The 25,143-nt window shown below is 42.0% G+C and overlaps 1 protein-coding gene across 3 annotated transcripts in view; it reads right to left on the bottom strand.

The window, feature by feature from the left end:
- The window catches only part of LOC5569928 (carbonic anhydrase-related protein 10), a 194,701-nt gene that overhangs the window by 24,479 nt on the left and 145,079 nt on the right, over positions 1 to 25,143 (bottom strand). For all 3 annotated transcript variants that reach the window (XM_021848444.1, XM_021848423.1, XM_021848510.1), the window contains exon 4: positions 96 to 232. In XM_021848444.1, coding sequence (XP_021704136.1) covers positions 96 to 232 — 137 coding nt within the window. The remainder of the gene's footprint in view (positions 1 to 95; positions 233 to 25,143) is intronic.

Below are 25,143 nucleotides of genomic sequence, written 5' to 3'. Positions count from 1 at the left end.
AATTTACAGCTGTTCCATCATTTCTGCCACGTCACTTTCCCCAAAAGCAGCGAAGGGGTTTGACTTCGGAGAAAATTCCATCGCCCCCCACTCACCTTGTGCTTATCGATGTGCAGCGACCTGAGATAGGGATCGAACAGCAGCTTATCCGGCTCGACGTTGATGGGTGACTGGCGGCGACCTTTGTTGCACATGTTCCACTGCGGGTTGATCAATCCCCAGAAAGCGGGTCCTGTAAGAAGAAAACGAACCCTCGATTAAAGATTAGATCGAACTTGATTTGAAGTGTTTTCAGGAGCTTGAAGCTTGCGAGAAACAAAAGCCAAACAGAACCCCATCCGATTCATTCGCTGCAGGAACAGCACTTTTGCATGTCTAGCCCAAATAATTCATCCCGACTCGAGCATTGAATGTTTTTCTCGCTTTCCACTTAGGGCTGCCTCTTTCAGGAGCTCTGTACGAGTGTGTGGTGGAGAACCGAACAATTCACTTATCAAATGACGTGGTGAAAAAGTCGTTCCTTGCCTTGGGGAGGACAACCAATGCTGGTAAGAACGATGCAAGGTGACTGAAACGAGAGGTAAAATGGGATTGTCAAAAAAAAAAAAACGAATTTAAGAAGCTTCTTCCATTAATTCGAAAGAATATCTTAAAGAAATTCAAAATAATTTGAAGAATATTTTACTGAAATTCGACTGAATCTGGGTTAAGAATTCAGAGATAACTGGCATAAAAATGTAAAGGAAGAGGTAGAAATTAATCTTCCTAGAGATTAAAAAGAGCCTATACAAGAGATTCGAAGGACTCTCTCCAGAGATTTGAAGGAATCTCTCCAGAGATTCGAAGGAATCTCTCCAGAGATTCGAAGGAATCTCTCCAGAGATTCGAAGGAATCTCTCCAGAGATTCGAAGGAATCTCTCCAGAGATTCGAAGGAATCTCTCCAGAGATTTGAAGGAATCTCTCCCGGAGATTCGAAGGAATCACTCCCGGAGATTCAAAGGAATATCTCCAAGAGATTCGAAGGAATTTCTCCAAGAGATTTGAAGGAATATCTCCAAGAGATTCGAAGGAATCTCTTTAAGAGATTCGAAGGAATCTCTCCAAGAGATTCGAAGGAATCTTTCAAAGAGATTCGAAGGAATCTTTCCAAGAGATTCGATGGAATCTTTCCAAGAGATTCGATGGAATCTTTCCAAGAGATTCAAAGGAATCTCTCCAGGAGATTCAAAGGAATCTCTCCAGAGATTTGAAGGAATCTCTCCAGAGACTCGAAGGAATCTCTCCAGAGATTCGAAGGAATCTCTCCAGAGATTCGAAGGAATCTCTCCAGAGATTCGAAGGAATCTCTCCAGAGATTCGAAGGAATCTCTCCAGAGATTCGAAGGAATCTCTCCAGAGATTGGAAGGAATCTCTCCAGAGATTCGAAGGAATCTCTCCAGAGATTCGAAGGAATCTCTCCAGAGATTCGTCGAAGGAATCTCTCCAGAGATTCGAAGGAATCTCTCCAGAGATTCGAAGGAATCTCTCCAGAGATTCGAAGGAATCTCTCCCGGAGGTTCGAAGAAATCTCTCCAAGAGATTCGAAGGAATCTCTCCAAGAGATTCGAAAGAATCTCTTCAAGAGATTTGAAGGAATATCTCCAAGAGATTCGAAGGAAACTCTCCAAGAGATTCGAAGGAATCTCTTCAAGAGATTCGAAGGAATATTTCCAAGAGATTCGATGGAATCTTTCCAAGAGATTCGAAGGAATCTCTCCAAGAGATTCGAGGGAATCTCTCCAAGAGATTCGAAGGAATGTCTCCAAGAGGTTTGAAGGAATCTCTTCAAAAAATTCGAAGGATTCTCTCCAAGAGATTCGAAGGTATCTATTCAAGAGATTCGAAAGAATCTTTTGAAGAGATTCGAGAAAAATGAAAGGTATTCGAAGGAATCTCTCCAAGATATTCGTTCGAATCTCTCCAAGAGATTCGAAGGAATCTTTCCAAGAGATTCGAAGGAAACTCTCCAAGAGATTCGAAGGAATCATTCCAAGAGATTCGAAGGAATCTTTCCAACAGATTCGAAGGAAACTCTCCAAGAGATTCGAAGGAATCATTCCAAGAGATTTGAAGGAATCTCTCCAAGAGATTCGATGGAATGTCTCCAAGAAGTTTGATGAAATCTCTTCAAAAAATTCGAAGGATTCTCTCCAAGAGATTCGATGGTATCTTTTCAAGAGATTCGAAAGAATCTGAATTTGAAGAGATTCGAGAAAAATGAAAAATATTCGGAGAAATCTTTCTAAGATATTCGTTCCAATCTCTCCAAGAGATTCGAAAAAATCTCTCAAAGAGATTCGAAGGAATCTCTCATAGAGATTCGAAGGAATCTCTCCAAGAGATTCGAAGGAATCTCTCCAAGAGATTCGAAGGAATCTCTCCAAGAGATTCGAAGGAATCTCTCCAAGAGATTCGAAGGAATCTCTCCAAGAGGTTCAAAGAAATCACTTCAAAAAATTCGAAGGAATCTCTCCAGAGATTCGAAGGAATCTCTCCAGAGATTCGAAGGAATCTCTCCAGAGATTCGAAGGAATCTCTCCAGAGATTCGAAGGAATCTCTCCAGAGATTCGAAGGAATCTCTCCAGAGATTCGAAGGAATCTCTCCAGAGATTCGAAGGGATCTCTCCAGAGATTCGAAGAAATCTCTCCAGAGATTCGAAGGAATCTCTCCAGAGATTCGAAGGAATCTCTCCAGAGATTCGAAGGAATCTCTCCAGAGATTCGAAGGAATCTCTCCAGAGATTCGAAGGAATCTCTCCAGAGATTCGAAGGAATCTCTCCAGAGATTCGAAGGAATCTCTCCAGAGATTCGAAGGAATCTCTCCAGAGATTCGAAGGAATCTCTCCAGAGATTCGAAGGAATCTCTCCAGAGATTCGAAGGAATCTCTCCAGAGATTCGAAGGAATCTCTCCAGAGATTCGAAGGAATCTCTCCAGAGATTCGAAGGAATCTCTCCAGAGATTCGAAGGAATCTCTCCAGAGATTCGAAGGAATCTCTCCAGAGATTCGAAGGAATCTCTCCAGAGATTCGAAGGAATCTCTCCAGAGATTCGAAGGAATCTCTCCAGAGATTCGAAGGAATCTCTCCAGAGATTCGAAGGAATCTCTCCAGAGATTCGAAGGAATCTCTCCAGAGATTCGAAGGAATCTCTCCAGAGATTCGAAGGAATCTCTCTAGAGATTCGAAGGAATCTCTCTAGAGATTCGAAGGAATCTCTCCAGAGATTCGAAGGAATCTCTCCAGAGATTCGAAGGAATCTCTCCAGAGATTCGAAGGAATCTCTCCAGAGATTCGAAGGAATCTCTCCAGAGATTCGAAGGAATCTCTCCAGAGATTCGAAGGAATCTCTCCAGAGATTCGAAGGAATCTCTCCAGAGATTCGAAGGAATCTCTCCAGAGATTCGAAGGAATCTTTCCAGAGATTCGAAGGAATCTCTTCAGAGATTCGAAGGAATCTTTCCAGAGATTCGAAGGAATCTCTCCAGAGATTCGAAGGAATCTCTCCAGAGATTCGAAGGAATCTCTCCAGAGATTCGAAGGAATCTCTCCAGAGATTCGAAGGAATCTCTCCAGAGATTCGAAGGAATCTCTCCAGAGATTCGAAGGAATCTCTCCCGGAGGTTCGAAGGAATCTCTCCAAGAGATTCGAAGGAATCTCTCCAAGAGATTCGAAAGAATCTCTTCAAGAGATTTGAAGGAATCTCTCCAAGAGATTCAAATGAATCTTTCAAAGAGATTCGAAGGAATCTTTCCAAGAGATTCGAAAGAATATTTCCAAGAGATTCGATGGAATCTTTCCAAGAGATTCGAAGGAATCTCTCCAGGAGATTCGAAGAAATCTCTCCAAGAGATTCGAAGGAATCTCTCCAAGAGATTCGAGGGAATCTCTCCAAGAGATTCGAAGGAATGTCTCCAAGAGGTTTGAAGAAATCTCTCCAAAAAATTCGAAGGATTCTCTCCAAAAGATTCGAAGGTATCTATTCAAGAGATTCGAAAGAATCTTTTGAAGAGATTCGAGAAAAATGAAAGGTATTCGGAGAAATCTTTCTAAGATATTCGTTCGAATCTCTCCAAGAGATTCGAAGGAATCTTTCCAAGAGATTCGAAGGAATCTCTCCAAGAGATTCGAAGGAATCTTTCCAAGAGATTTGAAGGAATCTCTCCAAGAGATTCGAAGGAATGTCTCCAAGAGGTTTGATGAAATCTCTTCAAATAATTCGAAGGATTCTCTCCAAGAGATTCGAAGGTATCTTTTCAAGAGATTCGAAAGAATCTTTTGAAGAGATTCGAGAAAAATGAAAAATATTCGGAGAAATCTTTCCAAGAGATTCGAAGGAATCTCTCCAAGAGATTCGAAGGAATCTCTCCAAGAGATTCGAAGGAATCTCTCCAAGAGATTCGAAGGAATCTCTCCAAGAGATTCGAAGGAATCTCTCCAAGAGATTCGAAGGAATCTCTCCAAGAGATTCGAAGGAATCTCTCCAAGAGATTCGAAGGAATCTCTCCAAGAGATTCGAAGGAATCTCTCCAAGAGGTTCGAAGAAATCTCTTCAAAAAATTCGAAAGAATCTCTCCAGAGATTCGAAGGAAGCTCTCCAGAGATTCGAAGGAATCTCTCCAGAGATTCGAAGGAATCTCTCCAGAGATTCGAAGGAATCTCTCCAGAGATTTGAAGAAATCTATCCAAGAGATTCGAAGGAATCTCTCCAAGAGATTCGAAGGAATCTCTCCAAGAGATTCGAAGGAATCTCTCCAAGAGATTCGAAGGAATCTCTCCAAGAGATTCGAAGGAATCTCTCCAAGAGATTCGAAGGAATCTCTCCAAGAGGTTCGAAGAAATCTCTTCAAAAAATTCGAAAGAATCTCTCCAGAGATTCGAAGGAAGCTCTCCAGAGATTCGAAGGAATCTCTCCAGAGATTCGAAGGAATCTCTCCAGAGATTCGAAGGAATCTCTCCAGAGATTTGAAGAAATCTATCCAAGAGATTCGAAGGAATCTCTCCAAGAGATTCGAAGGAATCTCTCCAAGAGATTCGAAGGAATCTCTCCAAGAGATTCGAAGGAATCTCTCCAAGAGATTCGAAGGAATCTCTCCAGAGATTTGAAGGATTCTCTCCAGAAATTCGAAGGAATCTCTCCAAGAGATTCGAAGGAATCTTTCCAAGAGATTCGATGGAATCTTTCCAAGAGATTCGAAGGAATCTCTCCAAGAGATTCGTAGGAATCTCTCCAAGAGATTTGAAGGAATCTCTCCAAGAGATTAGAAGGAATCTCTCCAAGAGATTCGATGGAATCTCTCCAAGGGATTCAAAGGAATCTCTTCAGGTCATCCGAAAGAAATGAATCGAGAGAATTCCTCCACGATATTCAAAGGAATCTTTCCAAGAGATTGGAAGGAATCTCTCCAAGAGTTTCGAAGCAATCTATCCAAGAGATTCGAAGGAATCCCTCCAGGAGATTCGAAGGAATCTGTCCAGGAGAATCGAAGGAATCTCTCCTGGAGATCCGAAGGAATCTCTCCTGGAGAATCGAAGGAATCTCTCCTGGAGAATCGAAGGAATCTCTCCTGGAGATTCGAAGGAATCTCTCCTGGATATTCGAAGGAATCTCTCCTGGAGATTCGAAGGAATCTATCCTGGAGATTCGAAGGAATCTCTCCAAGAGATTCGTAGGAATCTTTCCAGGAGATTCGAAGGAATCTTTCCAGGAGATTCGAAGGAATCTCTCCAGGAGATTCGAACGAATCTCTCCAGGAGATTCGAACGAATCTTTTCAGGAGATTTGAACGAATCTCTTCAGGAGATTCGAACGAATCTCTCCAGGAGTTTCAAAGAAATCTCTTCCATAAAATCAAAGGAATCTGTCCCAGAGAATCAGAGGAATCTCTCCCAGAGATGCAAAGGAATTTGTTTCTAAAGATTCGAAATATTTTTTTCAGACATTTGATGGAATCTTTTCCAGAGATTTTGAGGATTCTCTTTCAGAGATTTAAAGGAATCTCTTACAGAAATTCGAAAGGATTTCTTCCTGAGATTCGTAGAAATCTCTCCTAGAGATTTAAAGGAATGTAATTCGAAGGGATTTCTTCTAGAGATTCGAAAATATCTCTCCCAGAGATCCGAATCTCTCCCAAAGAATCAAAGGAATCTTTCCCTGAAATGCAAGGGAATTTCAATAAGAGATTTAAAGGAATTTTTTATTTGAGTTTAGAAGGAATTTCTTCCAGAGATTCGAAGGAATCTCTTTCGGAGATTCGAAGAAATCTGTTCAAGAAGAATTATTATTTGACATGAACCACCTCACCGTTTGTACACACCTTGTTAACGCTTTGAATCAGTTCGCAGCGTAACACACACGCGACCAAACTGCAAACACATGCGATTGAAAGCGGAAGCACTCTTGTTTTCCAACGCTCGGCAGTCGCTGAAAGTGGAGTTGGTCGTCCCTTCGCCATTTGGCTTATTGGAGTGTTTTCCTCTTGTTGGCTTTCTTCGGCTGCTTGTCATTCAACAACCCCCAGTCGTACAGAGCCGAACCGAACCAAAAGTAGGCACTTTTGTTATCTGCTGCGCTTTATCTTTTCTTCTATTTATGGGCGTTTGGGTACGAATGTGGCACACCCCTTCGGAACAAAAGAACCACTCAAACGGTCCGGGTCTACGGCGCTGGAATTGTAGGGGAGGCGGTGTTTGCTTAGCCCTGCGCTGTCCATAATTGTATATTAATCACATTCGACATTTTTGACAATATTAACTCAAAATTGGAGTGGAAAGCCATCAAATGATAAATTGTTTCGATTAACTTGCTGAAATCTGTGAGTTTGTTCTTGAAAAATAAAAAAAAAAGTTGTTTTGTCACATTGGTAATTGTAGCCGCATAACAGTCACATTGAGATTATACATGAGCCTCGTAATTAAGTAGCAACCAAATTTCTATCAGAATAATTTTTTGACTATTCACCCAGTATGCGATATGAGTTGTATAGAGTTTCAGCCTCAAATAAGCGCTTTTGAGTTCTTGGTATTTTTTTGAAATTTTAGTTTCCTCCCATGAAATGCATGTTTGGTATTCAATTTACTCAATGCCTGTGTTCGGAATTCGGCGGAATACACTAACGTCTCGTAGCAGCTTACAAGCAGCTCAAAACTGCAATTTTAATATGGTCATATAATAAGTACATTATTACAAATTTTGTTCTGACTTACAAGATAGTTTCTCCTGTTGTTCCTCTTGCAATGAGAATTCGATCAGCCGTCTACCACGGTTCGTTACGGTACTAGTCTATAGAATAGGTAAATTAGTTTTTTTTTATTTGATTAATGCACCTACTCACTCTTTTCAATTAGATGGTAATTCTAAATACAGTAATTACGCAGCGTATTAACTGGGACCTTGTCGGTGCACAACCTGCTAGTAAAACCGTTATGTTATAATGAACGATCAATAAATTCACCTATTTTACCAGTCAGCTCCTATTCCACTACTAGATACACTGTAACTACCGTATTATTCCAATATTTTCAATAGAACAGTATAATTTTATTTAATTTCAGAAAATATAGTTTCAACTTCAACTTCGAAATAATCCACACTATCGTTTTCCTTCTAAGGTTTGTTTTGATTATAGCTTCCACCTATACATACCCTAGCTTCCCAGTTATCCAATGATATCGTATCGATCTAGACAAGCAATTGAGCTAAACCGTGCAACCAGTTCAGTGGGTTCTTCACACCCCAGCCCGTAACTCCGGTTCCGTTTCATCGGTTCCGGTTTTACCAGGAATTTCAACCACTGCCAGGTTTGCTACGGCTCTCCTGAAAACACCTTTCACCGTCCGAACCATCGCTTGTCGTATGTTCCCATCAGCACCTCTGATGACGTCTTCGACAACTCCACGAATCCAGTTCTTCCGTTGATCTCCTTCAACAACGAATACCAGATCCCCCACTTTCAGAATCCTTTGTTCATCATGCCACTTCGTCCGCCGATTGATACTGGGCAAATACTCTTTGCACCATCTCTGCCACATCCTGTCAGCCAGATACTGTGACCGTTTGTATAAATTTCGCAGCGCTTCTGTATTCCCAAAGTGTTCAACATTGAGATCTGCTTCTTTGACGAATCCACGCAAAAAATGATTTGGCGTAATTGCTTCTACGCCGGATTCTTGCGAAAGATATGTGAGCGGACGTGCGTTTATCATGTCCTCGGCCTCGGATAACGTTGTCAAGAGCACTTCATCGGTTAGCTTCCTACCATCGTCTATCGCCTTCATCGCCGCTTTTACCGATTTAACCATTCTCTCCCATACACCGCCCATGTGAGGAGTACTTGGCGGAATGAAGTGCCACTTGATCGCTGGACTAACGATGCTTTCTGCACATTCAGTCTTGATTTCCTTTATCGCCCTAGTCATCTCATTGCTTGCGCCTTTAAAATTCGTCCCATTATCCGAGAAAAACTCGTCCGGTGATCCACGTCTACAGATGAATCGTCTGATCGCCATAAGGCATGCTTCTGTAGTCAAGCTATGTACTACATCTAGGTGAATTGCCCTTACTGCTAAGCAGGTGAACAAGGCAATCCATCTCTTCTCTTTCCGTCGACCAACTGTTACTTCTATTGGACCAAGATAGTCGACCCCAACTGAGCAGAAGGGGCGTAGTTGCGGAGTAACACGTGGAACTGGAAGCGGAGCCATCAACGGGATTTGTGGTTGACACCTATTGACACGACACCATGAACACCCTTTTGCGACTGACGTTACCACCGACCGTAGCTTGGGAATATAGAATCGTTGCCGAAGTTCGTTAAACACTGTCTCCCGATTTGCATGCCCAAACTTTTCATGGTAGCTCTGTATGATCTTAAGTGTTACCTCGTGGCGCCTGGGTAGAATTATCGGGAACTTTTGGTCGAAATGAACTGCTTCTGATAAAGATAATCTACCATCCATTCTGACCACTCCGTCAGCATCAAGAATCGGACGTAATGGGTAGAGCCAGCTCGATTTGTCAATATACACCGTTGAGCTAAAATCTCGTCTAGCTTCTAACACCTTGATCTCCTCCGGAAAGCTATCATGTTGGGCTTGCTTTAGTAGAACACTTTCGCCTGCTTGTAGCTCCTTTTGACACAGAGGCTGGACTATTCGCTTTGGGTTTCCTTTTATGTATCGCACCATTGAGTTGCAAGCCTTCGACACAAGAATTGGTTCGCCGCTCCCTTTCCTGCGACAGTTTTCCACAAAGCGTACGACGCTAGCCGCAATTCGAACTATCCTTCGCCATCGTGAAGTAACTTGAACGTTAATGAGAGGACTCGAAAACGCCGCGCTGTGAAACAACATGCACGCTTTTATTTCCTCCGGAACGATAACTTCCGTTTTTACTTGTTCTGGCCACATATTCTCCGGCTCATACAGGAAAATAGGTCCTTTAAACCACTGGCTATCAGATGCCAAAGGTGGCCCTGATCCCCATTTAGTTACAACGTCTGCGATGTTTTTATCCGATGGAACATACCTCCAGTCACTTGCTTGCGTTAGTTCAACTATTTCTCCTATTCGAAAGGCGACAAATTGTTTATATTTATGCTGATCCGACCGTATCCAACTCAACACCGTCTGAGAATCGCTCCACAAAACCTGTCTTGTTATGGGTAGCGAATGATTGGACTTCACAGTGTGCATCATCCTTGCCCCTAGCACAGCTGCCATTAGTTCAAGGCGAGGAATAGTCTGAAGTTTGAGTGGAGACACCTTGGAGCGAGACATAACCAGCGAACATTTGACTATTCCACCAATTACTGCTCGGAAGTATGCCGCGCAACCATACGCGTGGATGCTGGCATCAGTGAACACATGAAGCTCCAGGCACTCGATTGACGTGGAACGGCTGCCATCGAAATAACAACGCGGAATGCGAATTTCCGAAACGCTCGGCAATAATCCAGTCCATCGATCCCATTTAGCAAGGGAATCATCATCTATCTCTTCATCCCACTCGCAACCAGTACGCCACAGTTCTTGGACTATTAATTTTCCATGGATCGTAAATGGCGTGAGCAAACCTAGTGGGTCGAAAAACCCCATGACACTACTAAGAACAATTCTCTTTGTCGGGCGAACACCTTTTAGAAGATACGGTTTCACATCATGGCGATGCTCCATCGAAAACGAAAATTGATCATACTTTGGGTCCCAGACGATTCCAAGCACCCTTTCAGTTCCGCTTTCCTTGTCACGGTTGAAATGCACCGCTTGCGACGCCTTCTCTTCGCCCAGTTCATCGAGAAATGTGTCGGAGTTAGCCACCCAGTTCCTTATTTCGAAACCGCCTTTCGAATGAACGAATCGAACCTCTTTCGCTCTGTCGATGGCTTCTTCGACCGTGTCTACACTATCAAAATAATCATCGACGTAGTGTTTCTTTTCTATCGCGTCGGCGGCTTCAGGAAACCGTTCCGCAAACTCATGAGCATTTCGGTTTTTTACATATTGCGCTTGACTCGGGGAGCATTTCGATCCGAACGTAGCTACGTCCATGACGTATACGCTGGGATGTTCATCTGGACTATTACGGAAAACGAATAATTGAGCGCTTTTGTCGGCTTCCCGTATGAGTATCTGGTGATACATTTCACGTATATCGCCTCCGAATCCGATTGGACGCTCACGGAAACGATTGATTACGCTTGTTAACGGAGTGAGCAAATCTGGACCTGTCAACAACTGGGAGTTCAGTGAGACTCCATTTACTGTTGCTGCTGCGTCCCATACCAGTCGCACTTTCCCGGGTTTCTTTGCATTCAATACAACGTTGATAGGAAGAAACCATGAAGAAGCCGGGTCGAATTTAGCTAACTCTTCTTGCGTCGCTAGATGCGCATAACCCTTTTGTTGGTACTCCATGATCTGCTTGCGTACATTGTCCATTAAGTCCGGCGTCTTCATCAAACGTTGCTCTAACTGCTTCATCCGACGCACCGCCATTGGGTAGCTGTTTGGGAATTTAGGTGCATCAGTTCGCCACAGCATACCGGTCTCAAAGCGGTCACCGACTCGGACGGTCGTTTGCTCCATAATCTCCCGAGCCCGTTTCTCTTCCTTTGACTCTTGTGATACGGCCACTACGGACTCCTCCAGTGCGTAGTGATCTCGCAATATATCGTGTAGATCTTCATTGGAAACTTTGTGATGGTATCCCAGAAAATTTCCTTCTCGAGGCTTCTTCGTCGGCCCGTACACCGCCCAACCGAGTTTGGATTTCACAGCGATAGGTTCTCCTTGCTGACCAATTTTGGCTTCCATTGGAGCGATAGCATGCAGGTTATTCAGGCCAATCAGCATACCTGGTCGCTGACTTGGATATGATGAAAATGGTACATCGCGAAGGAATGGATACGCTGCACTCATTTCTTCAATATCTACAGACTGTCGTGGCAACAGCAGTTGCTTTACTGTCTGCACTGCTTTCAAAAGAAACTTTTCTTCATTTCCAGATATCCAGAGGTTCATTTTCGTTGAGCTTCTTTCATCCCGTGTGACGTCTGCTGTCCAGGTGATTGTTAGCGGCTCGTGAACTCCTACAGCGCCCAATTTGTCTGTCAATGACCGCTCCACTAAAGTTATTGACGCTCCTTCGTCCAAAAACGCCAGTGTCTTCACCATACGATTTCCACAGTATAATTTCACCGGAACCATCCGGAACAGGATTGCACCTTGTAATTGAAAATGTGTGTTCATTACAACCCTAGTTCCAACTGGATGTAGGAGCGGATGATGACGTTCGTCACATTCTTCAATGTCGCAACGAATTTTAAACTTGCATGGTGCTTTTCCATGTTCGTTTAGGCAGATTTTACAAACTTTTTCCCTTTCCACGATTTTTATCCGATCGGCGAAAGACATAGCTCTAAAGTCCTGGCAAAACCGCAAACGATGGTCAGTGCGCTTGCAAGCTTTGCAGGGCTTAACACTTCCGCTGGGAGGATTCCCAAGGGGTGTGGTGTCCATTGAATGTTCTGGTGTACTGTGGGTGTAGACTGCGCTTTTCTCTTTCGTGCCTACTCTGCCGGACTTAACAGATCTAATTTCGTTCAATTTAATCGCACTGCACGCGTTGGCTTCGCAAGCTTCCGATACGATTCGCGACAAAAAGTCGGAAAACGTTCTCAAATTCACCTTCCGTTTATTATTTTTAAAACGGACCCACTCTCTTTTATCGGATGACGGTAGCTTATCCAGCAGATTTTGAAGAAGCAAAGGATTGACGAGATGCTGTTTCATGTCAGTAGCTTCAAGGTGGTCGCAGAGTTGTTCGACAGCGTTTCCGAAGGGAATAAACGTTTCCAACCTTTCAGCCTTCGGGGACTCCAGCCGGTTTACTTTTTCAAGATGAAACTGCAGAAGTTGTTCCGGTCGCCCGTATAGCTGTCGCAGCTTCTCGATCACCTTCGGCACCGACTTTGGCAGCAACAGCTGGCCACGTACACTTTCTAGAGCTGGTCCTTTAATGCATTCCTGAAGCCTTACGAGGTTCTCGATGTCAGTATACCCACATGCTTTGTTCGACGCCTCGTAACTGCCTATGAAGAGTGGCCACTCTTCAGGTTTACCAGAAAACATTGGCAGCTTCCTACATATTCCATTACGCGCCGCGATTTGTGCTTTTGTGGGTGCTGCGGTTTGTCGCCCCAGCCCGTGTGGCACCACTTTCCTGTTTGCCTGTTTTTCATTCTTTTTTCTCGCTACTTTCTCGTCTATTTCCGATTCCTCCTCGGATTCTTCTTCGCAATCTTCATTGCATTCCTCTTCTTCTGAGCTGGTTGGTTCTTCGCTATCACCTTCCGAGCTTTCTTCTTCAGATTCTTTCTCCTGGTCATCCTGCTCCGACATCTTCTCGTGCAAATCAAATCCTTTTCCTTTTATTCCTCCAGCCTCGTCCTGCAGCCTTGGCGGTGTACGATTGGCATCTTTCTTCTCCACTCTTATCTTTTGTAATACGGAATTATTCAACTTCTCCTCCACATCTGCCATTTTCGCGTGGTAATCTTTCCGCATGCGCTCCATTCGATCCAAATGCTCTTGTTTTTCTCGCAACGCCTTTTTCAGCAGCTCTTCCTCCTGCTTCATTTCGCGCTGACGCATCTCGGTCTCCATTTGTAGCCTTTTCTCCTTCAGGATCCGCTCCATAACCATACGTTTTTCCCAGAGTTGGCGTTCTTCTTCTATCTCCCTTTCTTTCACTCGTTGCTCTTTTTCCAAGGCTTTCAGCTTCTTTTCGAACAACGAGCTCGATTGATGATCCGACTTGGCGCTAGACTTGTCGGAAGCATCATCTACAGCACGAGACTTCTTACCTTTGGCTCCTTTCTTCCGGTTCTCTTCCGACTTCTTCGCTAGGGCTCCTTCGGCCTTCTGACAGGCTTCCGTCGGGCAGAACCACTTTTCTTGGTTTTGGATGTCCGAACCGTCCACACCAACACACCGGTAGTGGTACCAGTTGTTGCATCCATCACAACCAACCATCCCTTCATCAGTGTCGGAAGTCATGGTACAGGCTGCACAGGCCGTCATCGTGAAATTCACGCTCATTTTTGAGGCTTCCAAATCCGACATATCTTTTTTGAGTTTGTTCGGAATTCGGCGGAATACACTAACGTCTCGTAGCAGCTTACAAGCAGCTCAAAACTGCAATTTTAATATGGTCATATAATAAGTACATTATTACAAATTTTGTTCTGACTTACAAGATAGTTTCTCCTGTTGTTCCTCTTGCAATGAGAATTCGATCAGCCGTCTACCACGGTTCGTTACGGTACTAGTCTATAGAATAGGTAAATTAGTTTTTTTTTATTTGATTAATGCACCTACTCACTCTTTTCAATTAGATGGTAATTCTAAATACAGTAATTACGCAGCGTATTAACTGGGACCTTGTCGGTGCACAACCTGCTAGTAAAACCGTTATGTTATAATGAACGATCAATAAATTCACCTATTTTACCAGTCAGCTCCTATTCCACTACTAGATACACTGTAACTACCGTATTATTCCAATATTTTCAATAGAACAGTATAATTTTATTTAATTTCAGAAAATATAGTTTCAACTTCAACTTCGAAATAATCCACACTATCGTTTTCCTTCTAAGGTTTGTTTTGATTATAGCTTCCACCTATACATACCCTAGCTTCCCAGTTATCCAATGATATCGTATCGATCTAGACAAGCAATTGAGCTAAACCGTGCAACCAGTTCAGTGGGTTCTTCACAGCCTGCTTTTGTCGAATGTTACAAATATGCAGTTATGGGCAGTGCGGCTACTTGCAAAAACCATTCGAAAATGGCTGGATTTGAATCCCCCATTTGACCAATTGTGGATTCGAGCCACATTTCGAACTTGTCAAATTTGCCCATGATCAATTTGTCGGTTCTAAACTTCGATTAGTGACGAACTCGCCGAGGGCGGTAAATCACTCTAATAAAGGTTATTATAATAATATTGAATTTGCAAAAAAAATCATTCAGTGAACCAACAGACACAAGTCTGATTTCTTAGTTTGGGATGAACGTTCCATCGTGCCCCACCATCTCCCTATTCTAGTTTTGTCTTTCGGTCGGATCGCCCGATTATTGCGTTCGCCTTTCAATGAGTTTATTTGTTTTGCCTTTCATTCCTCCCCGGAGGGCGGCCAAACTTTGATCGAAATGTGGAAATGTCGGAGTTGTCGAGAGTCTTCGTTTAGACTGAAGACTAACGACGGCCGACTCGATGGGAAATGGAGGGCGAGGGTTGCGATTAGATTAACTTTTCCGCAGGTCCGGAAGTTTTTCTGTTATTTCTGGTATTGCTCCTTGTTTACATGCGATGCAATGCTTTCCAGGAGAGACGGATTGGTTGTTTGGTTTGGTGGAGTTTACGAGGTTTACCGGTTTCCAGCGGTGGACCTGTTTTACATGTTAAGTAGTTTCCTGGTCTTTGCGAGAAGGGGCGAGTTTTGACGCGGGGTTTGTTTTCCACAGCATGGAGGCTCCCTAATCTGATAAGGAGTTGATGATTTGATGAAAGAAAGTTTATCAGAGAAATCAATTACCTTTGCTATTGTGGGTCAAGCAACACATATATTGCAAGAAAGGAGTTAGAGGCTTTTTAAATGGAAGACTTATAAGCTTATTTTGCAATACAGAAATTTAATTATCAGACACCTTCAGCATGGCTTAGCTTCGTAGCCGCGGACTCTAACCACTAGGCAGAGGAAGGCCCCAAAACGGCCCTTATGGTCATGGAATACCTGAAAGGGCCTACCTGGACATTAAATGGTCTAACTCGAAATTGCCTTCAAAACCAGATTGGCTTTTTTGTATTTTTTTATCTCATGTTCCCGATATTTTGGGTTTTTCTCTCATAATTGTTTAATTTTATTGAAATATTATACAAATCAGTTCATTTATCCATAAAATCGGATAACTGAATAAAGGGATAACTGAAACAATGTTGATTCAAAGAGCCTAACTGAAACTAAGGGCCTTAGATCCTCGTTTTGGAAACTTGGTTAGCACAACATGTTTTCTAGTTCACCCAAAAACTTCTTGGAATAACCTTCTACTGATATAATAACCATAAAAGTAATTGAAGTATTTGATGTACATATAACTACCGCCGTGCGGGGTGACATTGGTCCTAGGGGGTGACTTTGACCGCCCTTTTCGATGCATCTCTTGACTAGCACGGGAGGCAAAAAACTAATCCATGACCATCCAGTGGCTATTCATAACGTATTCTTGAAGCTTGCCACATTATTTTCATTATTATGGTTTTAGTTTGCTGTAAAAATCTTGGCCCAAAGTCACCGTTATGGACCAATGTCACCCCGCACGACGGTACCGATGTTCTCGGTCTTTCTAGAACTACTCATAATAGAGGCTTAAGGATCTACAAGCTTAATTAATGGTCTATTTGATACAGATCCTTAGCCGTCAGTCAAGTGAACGGTGTATTATTTCGATAAACACCGATTTTTCCTAGATGAGCCAGCTTCAGGCAGTAAATCTCGTTAATAATGATAATAGTAATCAGCCATTCCATGAAAAACCGATCTAGTGGGTCACCGAATTCCGTGAAAATTTGCTATTTTGTTCCTTATCCGAAATAAGGATACACGTATTTTTGGATTTTTTTATTAGGGTGACCATTTCCGAAATAGGGTGACCAGAAAAATCGCGATTTTGCAAAATTTTTATTTTTAAAAAAGTTATAACTCTTGAACCGCTTGACCGGTTTTCAATCTTTTTGAACAAAATGAAGGCTAAGGGTTTTGACTTTTCAGGAAAAATATAAAATGTCACAAAAATTGTGTTTTTACATAAAAAAAAACTCAATAGTTTCCATTTTTTGTGTTTTGAAGGCTTCGGGACCAAAGGGGCTGTTGCTGTTCTCATTTTTTCTTGAAAGTTCAGAAAATTTTACGTCTACTGTCAAGTTTTCAGCAATGTATGTTTTTTAGTTTTTGAGATATAATTTTTTTTTTAAATAAATAATCAGTCATTTTTCATCGGCACACACTGTAGGTCTCAGCGCATTAGATTTTTTATTAAAAAAAAATCATAACTTTTGAACAGCTTAACCGATTTCCAATCTTTTTTTATGGAATGAAAAATTTCAACTTTTCAGACAAAATTGAAAAATCTGATAAAAATATGTTTTAACGTGAAAAAATATAAAAATTTCTAGTTTTTTTTTTTAGAAAATTTCATATATTTTAATGAAAAAAAAAATAACTTTTCAAAGTTTTCTATTTTTTTCTATTTTTTTTCTGAAAAGTTGAAATCTTAAGATTTCATTCCATAAAAAAGATTGGAAATCCGTTGAGCTGTTCAAAAGTTATGATTTTTTCAAAACATTAAAAATTTAATGCGCTGAGATCTACAGTGTGTGCCGATGAAAAATGACTGATTTTTTATTTTCAAAAAAAATTATCTTAAAAATTAAAAACATACATCGCTGAAAATTTGACAGTTTACGTAAAATTTTCTGAACTTTCAAGGAAAAATGAGAACAGCAATAGCCCCTTTGGTCCCGAAGCCTACAAAACACGAAAAAAACGGAAACTATTGAGTTTTTCCATGTAAAAACACAATTTTTGTGAAATTTTATATTTTTCCTGAAAAGTCAAAATCTCTAGCCTTCATTTCGTCCAAAAAGATTGAAAATCGGTCGAACGGTTCAAAAGTTATAATTATTTTAAAAATAAAAATTTTGCAAAATCGCGATTTTTCTGGTCATTTTATTTCGGAAATGGTCACCCTAATCAAAAAATCCAAAAATACGTGTATCCTTATTTCAGATAAGGAACAAAATAGCAAATTTTCACGGAATTCGGTGACCCACTAGATCGGTTTTTCATGGAATGGCTGTAATAGTACACCGATTTTTGATCCCACAAGGACACAAGGGTACAAGAGAAGCAGTTCTATGTTGATCGTTTTGGATACCACAAAATAAAGAACTTTCACTACGCATTACTTTATACTTCATATTTAGCGCATATCAGCTCGCATAGCTCCCAAAAAAGAAAATTGTGCTCGTGGTTGAAAATAATTCCGAATCTACCTTTAAAACCCACTCGAAACCCAACAAACAAGGTGGGTTTGCCGGGTGACAAGTGCCATTGCAAACCGAAGAGAGGTGTCTGCAAATAATGGCGGGTTGTTATTTTTATTTATCCACTCATCGCAACATACTGCCACGATGTGGTGGATATGCTCCCATGATAATTCAAACCCCCTTCTCACCCTCTTTGCACGTGGCTACGGAACAAGCGTACAGTCACTGCCAAAATATAGTTGCCATCTGCTTGCAAATTGGCGAAAATCATAATATTATGTCAAAGCGAGAAACTCTTTTGCTTAAATGTTTGAACTTTATTGTAATATGGGACCTTCATGATACGCAGCAAACAACTTTCAATGTTTAAATAATAGTTTGAATTTTGCAAGAGAAATACACATGTATCCAAAAAATATTTGGAAAAAAAATGTCACTATGCTTCCACTTCACTTATGAATATTTTGCTGTTATTTGTCCAAAGTTTGTTTTTGCCACATATACGTTAATCAAGATTTCAAATACTTTTAAGACACGTTTTGAATAAATTTATGATAGTTTTAGTGTATTATTCGTCAAAACCTATTCAATTGTGCTGTTATAAGAAGAAAATTCATTTAAACCAATTATACTGGCCATTCAGTAAATATAACTATTTGAACCAGTCTCATTACATAGGATAACCACCACACAATCAATAAAATGCTTCTGTTTTTTTTATTATTTTGAATGACTTAGATTAATAAATATATCCGTCTTTTGCGTTTGCCTAGATAAGTCCTTCTAAAACCCTCATCAATCAGCAATGCATATGGATTTCTTCACATGGATAAAGAAAATCAAAGTTTTTGCTCTCATTAACACACAAAAAATCACTTATCTACATCCTATTCCGGAGGTGATGACATATGATATTCAACATTTGTTCCACACAGCTTATTTATTCATTTCATGTCGTCAATCAGAAGTAGACCGTGTAGTTATAACTTTGTTATAAATTATAATATATTTAGATTATGGTGAACTAGGCCGTCATTGATATTTGTATGCGTCGTTGATGTTTGTTGCAAATTCGTCTCATGGTTTCGATGTTCCATTACATCAGTGGGCTTTGCACTGACATAACTAAAATAAGGTATCAGTATACTTTCTGCATGTAAGGCCATAGATACTTTTCCAAGTCAATATTAACTATAAGGACTACTAAATAATAATAAAACTTATTACTTGGAAGCAGAGCCGTAGCGTGGTCTCATGGGGCCCTTGGCGAACCACCATTCAAGTGCCCCTTATTTAAAGTTCACTTTTTTAAAGTTTACGTGAAACATTACAGAAAATTTACAAGAATTCTTTCTCTAAGCCTAGGGCGATTTCAGTATGAATTGTAAATCGAGATTCTCAAAAAGTGTCATGCTAAAGCTTAAGTAATGCTTGAACATTGGTTTAAATTAGTAGGAATTCTAAAAGATGGCATACGACATGTTTAAAATCTATTTTAATGGTAAGCTATCTGAAGTCCCCGAGGTTCTTGAAAATTTTCAAAATCAATCTTCAACGAAAAACCTCGTTATTGTTTAAAAGCTTTTGAATTTAAAGTCCGATTTGTGTGATTTTTTCAGAATAGCTCCTTATCACCTAGCTTTGTGTAGCCCACATTTTATTTTTTTGACGTAAAACAAAATGGCCGCCAGAATGGCGGTCCCCAAGAAACATCGGAATATATTTAAAAACAAATCACCAATGACATAGATTCTTAAGCTAGAAGAGTTTTTTGAGAACTTGAAAAATGGTGCAAACATATCGAGAAACAAGAAAGTTATCAAGGTTCGAATATTTTTATAGCGGTAAAAAAATGAAGCTGCCGGTAGAGGGGTTAACCTGCTCATGTTTTTAAGTTTTCTATTAGTTTTTTCAGTTTACATTAAGTTAGTTTAAGTTGCTGGTTGCTTATAGAGAATGATATTTACCGTCAAGTAAGAAAGAAGTTCAATTCAAACTTGTTCTCAACTATCTAGGGGCCCGCGTGGTCTGTAGGGATTTGAATTCTAAGCTTTTAACCAACTCAGTTATTGGGTCACCAAGTGGCTCGGTAGCTTAGTTGGTAAAGCGCTCGTCTAGCATACAAGAGTCCTGGGTTCAAATCCCAGCCGAGCACGTAGATTTTTTTTCATAATTTCACCCATAATTTGTCCATCTTTACCACGCGTAAATGGCTGGAAATGGCGTACCATTGGTACCTCGCGTACAAGCAGGAATAAAATAGACCCCTTTGTGCGGTCCTTAGCCTCTTGCCCAGCAACTCCTATCCCTACCTCCTCGTGGTACTGGCCGGGGTACGAGTAACCTTGGGGATGATCGGGTAACCAACCCCCGGTGGAAACTGTGGTCGTATGCTGACAGGGAAGGGGGGGTTTGCTTTTGCTTTTGCCTTTGCAAACCTGGAGCGTCTGTACTCTATGTTAGGAGCGGCTCACAACACCGTCTGTTCCCCATGTCAGGGGCGGCTGATCATCGTCCCAGTGCCAGAGAAGGACTCTAAGCTAAACTGCGCACTATGGCCCTCCAAACATTTAGGGGTAATGGTCCTCCGGAAATCTAGGGGGTTGGTGTCAGGCCCTGCGAGCCAGCCGTAAAAACACATCAGCACAGGAACGTCAACGAGAGAATACGGACCGGAACAATCGGCAAAGACCACAGCGACGAAAATGGACTAGCGATTGGAAACTCGGTACGTGGAACTGCAAATCTCTCAACTTCATTGGAAGTACTCGCATACTCTCCGATGTATTGAAGACCCGCGATTTCGACATCGTAGCGCTGCAGGAGGTGTGCTGGACAGGAGCATTGGTGCGAACGTTTAGAGGTAATCATACCATCTACCAGAGCTGCGGCAACACACACGAACTGGGAACAGCTTTCATAGTGATGGGTGATATGCAAAGGCGCGTGATCTGGTGGTGGCCGATCAATGAACGAATGTGCAAGTTAAGAATCAAAGGCCGATTCTTTAACTCCAGCATAATCAACGTGCATAGCCCACACTCCGGAAGCACTGATGATGACAAGGACGCATTTTACGCGCAGCTCGAACGCGAATCAAGATCATCATAAGAGATTCGAACGCTCAGGTTGGCCAAGAGAAGGAGTTCAGACCGACGATTGGAAAGTTCAGCGCCCACCGGCTGACGAACGAGAACGGCATAAGACTGATAGATTTTGCCATCTCCAAGAATATGGCCATTCGTAGCACCTATTTCTAGCACAGCCTCCCGTATCGGTACACCTGGAGATCACCTCAGCAGACAGAATCGCAAATCGACCACGTTTTGATCGATGGACGGCACTTCTCCGACATAACCGACGTCAGAACCTATCGTGGCGCTAACATTGACTCCGACCACTACCTGGTGATGGTGAAACTGCGCCCAAATGATGTACGGTACCGACGCCCGCCCCAGTACAATCTCGAGCGGCTGAAACAACCGGATGTCGCCAATGCGTGCGTACGCGCAGCATCTTGAGGCAGCGTTGCCGGATGAGGGCGAGCTCTATAGGGCCCCTCTTGAGGACTGCTGGAGGACAGCCATTAACTACGCTGCCGAAAGCATTGTCGGATATGTGGAACGGAGCTCAAGAAACGATTGGTTCGACGAGGAGTGCCAGGAGGTTTTAGAGGAGAAGAATGCAGCGCGGACTGCAATGCTGCAGCATGGTACGCGGCAAAACGTGAAACGATACAGACTGAAGCGGAAACAGCAAACCCAAGGCAAGGCGTTATATGCCCTATCTACAAAACGGGCGACAAACTGGAGTGTGAAAATTAGCGTGCAATCACCATCCTAAACGCCGCCTACAAAGTTCTATCCCAGATTCTCTTCCGTCGTCTATCACCTATAGCAAACGAGTTCGTGGGAAGTTATCAAGCAGGTTTCATCGACGGCCGCTCGACAACGGACCAGATCTTTTCCGTGCGGCAAAACCTTCCGAAATGCCGTGAGTACCAGGTCCCTACGTACTCACAACAATGTTAGTCGGGAAATACGAAGACGCATCATCAGCGGAAGTCGTGCCTACTATGGGCTCCAGAAGAAACTACGGTCAAGCAAGATTCACCCCCGCACCAAATTTACGATGTACAAAACGCTCATAAGACCGGTAGTCATCTATGGGCATGAGGCGTGGACTATGCTCGAGAAGGACTTGCAAGCTCTTGGGGTTTTCGAACGCCGAGTGCTAAGGACGATCTTCGGCGGCGTGCAGGAGAACGGCGTGTGGCGGCGAAGGATGAACCACGAGCTCGCTCAACTCTACGGCGAACCCAGTATCGTGAAGGTAGCTAAAGCTGGAAGGATACGCTGGGCAGGGCATGTTGCAAGAATGCCGGACAACAACCCTGTAAAGATGGTGTTCGCTACGAATCCGGTCGAAACAAGTAGGCGTGGGGCGCTGCGAGCTAGGTGGATTGACCAGGTGCACCAGGACCTGGAGAGCGTGGGTCGCAGTCGAGGATGGAGAGAAGCGGCCATGAACCGAGTAAATTGGCGAATTATTGTTGGCGAGGCTTTATCAAGATAATTGATGTAAAGCCAAATAAGTAAGTAAGTAGTACCACGCGTAATCAGTTAATTAATTTAATAACCATGCGGATTGGATTACCGAACAGCTCCAATATAAGCGTCAATTTATATTTCTAGTTGTAGACAAGTTCACGAGTTACTTTTTCGAGAATCAAATTCCTTTAATATCCGTAGTGTTCTCTTAATCTGCGAAAAAAGTTTCATAGAAACAAAATTCATACCAAAAGTGATCTTTAGAGTTCACTGTTCAAGTAAAATTCGAACTATTGGTTGCTAGGGTGAGGCCGTTCTTACCCCAGTAGTAACGACTACAAAGCAAAGCCATGCTGAAGGCGTCTGGCTTCGTTTCCCTTTTCGTAATGAAAACATCCTTGACTTCCCAGGATATAGAGTGTCATCGTGCCTCCTATTCAATACACATAAAGTGGAACGAGGTATCTTTGATAATGTGAGTAACTTTGATAGTGGGGGTCTCGCACCATATTAAACGAAATGAGCCTCTGTACGTGTCATAAATCCTTTTTTGTTCTTTTGACTTTTACTGTGCACCGTGTTGCTGTCTCGCTCTCTCTCACGGGCAAATTGAAAACAGGGACTTTTACTGTCAAACGTTTTATAGCATAATTCAAACGTGTGCTAGAATAAAGGCGTAAGCCGATAGATTTCTCTTCATTGATCCTCTCTCCTGTGAATAAAGGTGGCAAGAAGCAGGTTCGATAGCATTTTTCCACTTCAGGACGCTAGACAGCGATGCAATATTGCGCCCTGAGATGAAAAAGTGCTGACAAACCCGCATGTTGTCACCTTTATTCACAGAAAAGAAATCGATTTCGATTATGCGACATACGCCCTTATTCTAGCACACCCTTGAATTTCTGTCAATCAGTTAAGCAAAACGAATGCTAAGGTAAAGAGTATTAGTATGACACTTCATGTCGGAACTATTTTCGTTGGAAGCGATAACATTTGAAACTTGTTTATTCCAATATTAAAAATCGATTAGATTTTAGCATTTCTGATACCTCTACAAACAATCTGATAATCTGACTTACTTTGATTAAATTTCAAAGAATTCTTCGCTTATCCCTGATAGCCCGGTTATAGTAGAACATAAATCCGGTCTCAAATCGTTTAGTGAAAATTATCTTTACCAAGGATGTAAAAAAATCACCTCTAGCAACTAACAACATAGCATTTGAATGGAACAATCGCGATGCATCATTTATTTTGTCATGATCACTAGAATTCCATCCTTGATCCTTTAATTATTCTATGTGTTTAACAACAAGACTAATATCAAATATATTCAAATTGTTTCTCCTTTTTTCATCAAAATTTCATCCAATTTTCTTTTGTTGTGTATCACGAAGATTATATGTTATCAATGAAACACCCACATTTTAACAACAGATTTTCTTACTTTGACATGTTTTTACCAAGTTACGTGAAAACAAGCAAATGGGCACTTAATTTTGGTGGTGACTGTAGGTATCAAAAAGGACAACAGCAGTTAAAAACAACCCCAGCCAACCAAACCACGCGGTGCGATGCGCTCCGGTTTCGTTAAGTGGAGTGTGCGAATGACTTCAAGTGGATTTCAACCACTTCAGCGCGGTTACTGTAATGTGGGGGATAACGATGATTGTTCGTAATCGCTTTCATAAACCAAAGCCAGCCAACGTTGGATGAACCGCGCAAAAAAACATAAAATCTACCTTTCCCAAACCCGGAATTCAAACCGAAAGGATGAAGACCTTCCGATGAAGACGTCGTCGACAGCGGAAAACCCGGAAAATTAAGCGGTACGTGATTAGCGTTCAATTGTCTGCCACTTACTTCTAAACTACGGACTACGAAAGGGGGGGGGGGATGGATGCCTGCGGGTTTTTGAAAAGGAACCGTACGTGAAAAGCAATTACAAGCTGACGCCTTGCCTCTGTTGGTGCTCTCTCCCATGGGAGCAAATCTCGTTGTTTCATCAACCGGGTCGGAGAAGAACATTCCGGAACATGGGCAAAATCGTGCCTTTCCTACACTTCAAATTGAGTCATTCTCGCGCCCTGCACCCAGGTTCACAGCCCCGTTACGTTTCCCTTACCAATCGACGGGGTTTCATGAACCGAGACGTGGAGAAATCCAACAAGCAAATACCAGAATTCCGCAATTCTCCTCGGGAATACCAATGAACCCGGCGTTTGGCAGGAGGACCATAGAGTAGGTTAACAACATCCTCTCAGGCCAGACCAGACGAAGAAGCCCGGAAGCGAAATTCAAATCAGCCTCCGACGAAGACAGCGCTTTAAAAAGTCGACATTCCAAAGGTCTGACTTCTTTTCTTTGCTGATTGTTGGAATTTGTTTTTCCCGTGTTCATCGTCTCGAAGAAGACCTGGATGGTCGGATTGACGAAGTCGTACCTCAGCGCGTATAATGGAAATAATTGGCAATGATGAAGAGGAATTGTTGGCGTTCCTCACCATTTAGCGAAAGGAATTTATTTGTTTTCTTTGCTACTTGATGCGTTATTGCATTTTGGTGTGTCTTTGAAGGATCTAAGGCGAAAGTTTTTCGCTTTGGTAAAGCATTCTTCCAGGCTGGTGGCACGGTGTGCTGAAACACACATATTGTCGAACTTGCATGAACCTCCGATCTTATTTCACTAAAAGTTAGCCTTGGTAGTCAAAAAAAGGTTGCGGCATATTAAAAAAAATTCCATCGGCAAAAATTGAAAAAAGTCGATTTTTGTATTTTTGCCCTTTCCAATATAAGGGTTTTTAGGAGAATATTAGAGTTACACTAATTTTTATGAATGTTTAACGGCTAACGACCAATTTGAGATATATTGAACACGAATGAATTATCAGATTTTTCAAATTAAGCATCATTTCCTACGTACACGTGTACAATATGAC

The sequence above is a fragment of the Aedes aegypti genome, chromosome 1 (genome assembly GCF_002204515.2).
Source record: "Aedes aegypti strain LVP_AGWG chromosome 1, AaegL5.0 Primary Assembly, whole genome shotgun sequence".
Lineage (NCBI taxonomy): Eukaryota > Metazoa > Arthropoda > Insecta > Diptera > Culicidae > Aedes > Aedes aegypti.
Note: the sequence above shows the minus strand (reverse complement) of the source record. Positions and strands in the feature narration are given on the sequence as shown.